General features: G+C 54.3%; 1 protein-coding gene across 1 annotated transcript; it reads left to right on the top strand.

Annotated features, from left to right (window-relative positions):
• The first annotated feature begins 955 nt into the window (after positions 1 to 955).
• LOC108381430 (neprilysin-1-like) lies at positions 956 to 1,594 on the top strand. Its single transcript, XM_017637853.1, has 2 exons — positions 956 to 1,196; positions 1,290 to 1,594. The coding sequence occupies exons 1-2, from the start codon at positions 956 to 958 to the stop codon at positions 1,592 to 1,594; spliced, it is 546 nt and encodes a 181-aa protein (XP_017493342.1).
• The last annotated feature ends 1,845 nt before the right edge of the window (positions 1,595 to 3,439 follow it).

Raw genomic sequence — 3,439 nt, 5'->3', positions numbered from 1 at the left:
CCAGGCCTACCAGTCCGCCCTGCAGGCCTCTCCGCATCAGCACCACAACCTGGACGGCACCTTTGCCGATCTGTCGATTGCCCTGAAGGGTAGCAGCCGGGTGGTTGCCTTTCACTCGCTGGTGAACCGCATTCTTGCCAAACTCTCTCTCGCTAAAGTGGTCCTTTCTCCGGTGACGCCCACTGAGGCGGTGCACGTTCAGGGGCTGCCCTACCTGGTGGAGGCGGTGGCCATCCTCGAGGCGACGCCCACCTCGGTGCTTCAGAACTGGCTCGGCCTGCTGATGACCGTTCAGCTGGGCGGGCGCTGGTCGACGGTGGCGCTCAGGCGGGCAATCTTCGAGCAGCAAAACGGCGGCCTCTTCGACCCAGCGGCGGAGCGGGCCACCTGCAAACGGCTGCCCCGGCACTGGCCCGCCGTACTGGCGCGCCTCTACATTGACACGCACTTCTCGGCAGCGAAGAAAGCGGAGGCGGAAGTGCTGGTCAGGTCGCTGAGGATCGCCTTTAGGGATGACCTGCAGCAGCACACCGAGTGGCTGGACGAGAAGTCGAGAAAGGCAGCAGTGGAGAAGCTGGAGGCAATTAGGCAGGTGGTCGGCTACGACGTCCGCCTCATCTCCGATGAGACGATCAGCAGGGAGTACCCGCAGCTCAACAACAGGACCATTCAACGGGGAAAGTTCTTTGAAAGTGCTCTCACTCTGCGCATTGACGATCGGCGGACGAATCTGGCCAGGCTGCACCAGGAGACACTGAAAGGTGACTGGGCACTGGACGACCCTACGGAGTTGAACGCCATCTACTACCTATACTTGAACTCTATCAGTAGGTGGCTGCTGTTTTTTTCAAAGCCTTTTTCAGTCTATTTTTTTATCTCTTTTTTACCTTTTTTTGCAGCCATCCCAGCGGGCATCCTCCAGGCGCCCTTCTTCGACCACCAGCGCCCCTACGCAATGAACTACGGCGCCATCGGCTCGGTAGTGGGCCACGAGCTGACGCACGCCTTCGACCACCGCGGCGCATTGTACTACAAAGATGGGCAGCGAAAAAAGTGGTGGTCAGCTGAAGATTTAGCTAAGTTCAACGAAAAGTCACAGTGCTTTGTAGAGCAGTACGGCGCCCTGCGGGAGCCCCTCTCCCGGAAGGTGCTCAACGGAGCGCAGACCCTGGCGGAGAACATCGCCGACAACGGAGGTATGACAGTAGCGGAATGACAGAGTAGAGAAACAACCACTACTACTCTAATACACACACCTTTTACCAAATAACCATTACAATTATCATCAGGAGTGAAGAAGGCCTTCACTGCCTACCGCGAGCACCAAAAGGCGCTGGGCGGCCGTCGGCCTTCTGAGGTGCTGCCCGGCGCCCTGAAGCTGACCGCCGACCAGCTCTTCTTCACCTCCTACGCCCACAGCTTGTGCGAGAATGTGACGCCGGAGGAGGCACGACGCCGAATCAATAGTGACCCCCACTCGCCGAATCGATTCCGCGTCAACGTCGTCCTGGGCAACATGCCCGCCTTCGCCACTGCTTTCCAGTGTCCGCTGGGCTCAGCAATGAACCCAGTGAAGAAGTGCTCACTCTGGTGAGAACGAGAAGTGTTTTTTTTATAACTTGGATTGTAGTAAAGCCTGAATTGAATTGTTTATTTTAGTAGTAAAACATAACCTTTTTTGCTACGTTTTATACAATAAAGCACACTTTTCACTTTTTTTCTTCCTTTCAACAGATATCTCTCGGCTAATGAACCAAACTGTAGGAGGTCATGAGGAGCTCTCCAAAGAAGAGCACAAACTTAAAAAAAGAGCCAAGAGAGATCAGCCCCAGGCCGCCGTACGTCAGGCCGTACTGATTGCGCACCCAAAGCCGCTGAAGGTGCACCCAGACGAGAATTTGCGCTCTCGGCGAGAGCTTGACTGCACAGCTGCCGCTATGATCAGTTCCACACCACTTCACCAACATCCGCCCACCTCGGTGGAGGTACCTGGAGTAGAAGGCGCAGTAGAGGTGAACGAGGAAGGTGCCGACCACTGCCTCGCAGACGATGCCCCCCATGACGGCTCGCGAGAAGCCAACAGCACCACCACCACTGCTGCTGCCCTCGTTGATGTCCACGCCTGTCTGGTGTCTATTAAAGAGAACCTCCATGGAGAAGATGGCCGCTATTGGAACGTGCAGGACCATGTAGAGGAAGAAGTTGCCACTGTAGAAGACAATGCCCTCGAAGACGAGCTGGTGGAAGAGGCCGGCGTTCTGGCGCAGCAGACCGACCAGCTGCGCCTCTTCCTCCTTCTGTGCCCGCTTTTTTGAAAATTTGTTTTTGTTTTTGCTGTTGCTGCTCATCACCGCTGTTAGAGCTTTTGCCAGGCAGGCGTAGTGCTCCGCAAAGACGAGGAATATCGCCGAGGTGAGCGCCGTCGTGCCGGTTTCACCGCAAAGAGAATGATCCCGTGGGCCAGGCTCAACCAGAACAGGTAGTTGAGAGCGAGGTGGAAGAGAAGTGCGGTGAGAAAAAGAGGAGGAAAAGCCGCCACTCCAACTGGCCATCTTGGCTTTCAACTCCCGAGGTCACGAGGTGCTCAAAGGTGATGAACTCCTGTGTTCGGAGCCAGGTGGCCACTACCATTGGCGTGAAGACCAACAGGCAGAGGTCGATGATCAGGATGAAGACTTGCAGAGTGTTGATGGCTAGCAGGACAAAGCGCTGCATGATGAGGCAGTGCTGCTGGTTGAGGACAGCTTTTGTCTGGTTGTTACCCTCTGCTGCTGTTGTTGTTGTTGATTGGTTGGAGTTTTTTCGATTTTCAGCAGCAGATAAAACCGGAGAGACGGCCTGATTTGACGATTCGACTGGAAGACACTGGAAGACGCTCTTCAAGAAGGAGGTATTCTTTTGATTCACCATAAAGTACATCTGCCAGTTGATGAAGATGGAGTAAAATGATAGAATGGTGAAGATAAAGAATTGAACTGGGTGTCCAGCCCTAGAGCGGCCACCACGTCGCCGAGGAGGACTCGCATGACAAAGTTAGGCGGAAGGAAAAAGTGGAACGCATTGAAGAGGGCAAAGTAGGCGAGCAGGATGCTGTACACCGTGCACAGGCCAATTACATTTTGGCGATCTTTTGACTGGTCAGCTCCGGTTCCGGTTCCGGTCACCTGTTCGACGGTGGCAAAGTAGCGCCGGTAGTAGTCGAGGGGCCTTTTGAGGGGCGTTGCCGTTTGAATGAGCAACCGCAGCGACTGGCGGCAGGTGAAACGAAGCTGACCAGCCAGGCTGCGAGCCAGAGTCCAGACTCTTGGACGCTGATTTTCCATGATAATAATAATAAAAAAATCCTGTATTTAAAATCGGTTAGTTGGAAGCAAAGGACTGGTTTATTTAGTGCTCCTTCCCCTGCTATCAAACCTTGCATTTTTATACTCAAAAAAAC

The sequence above is a fragment of the Rhagoletis zephyria genome, unplaced genomic scaffold (assembly GCF_001687245.7).
Source record: "Rhagoletis zephyria isolate East Lansing unplaced genomic scaffold, Rhagoletis_zephyria_1.1 Rzeph_scaffold_22551, whole genome shotgun sequence".
Lineage (NCBI taxonomy): Eukaryota > Metazoa > Arthropoda > Insecta > Diptera > Tephritidae > Rhagoletis > Rhagoletis zephyria.
Note: the sequence above shows the minus strand (reverse complement) of the source record. Positions and strands in the feature narration are given on the sequence as shown.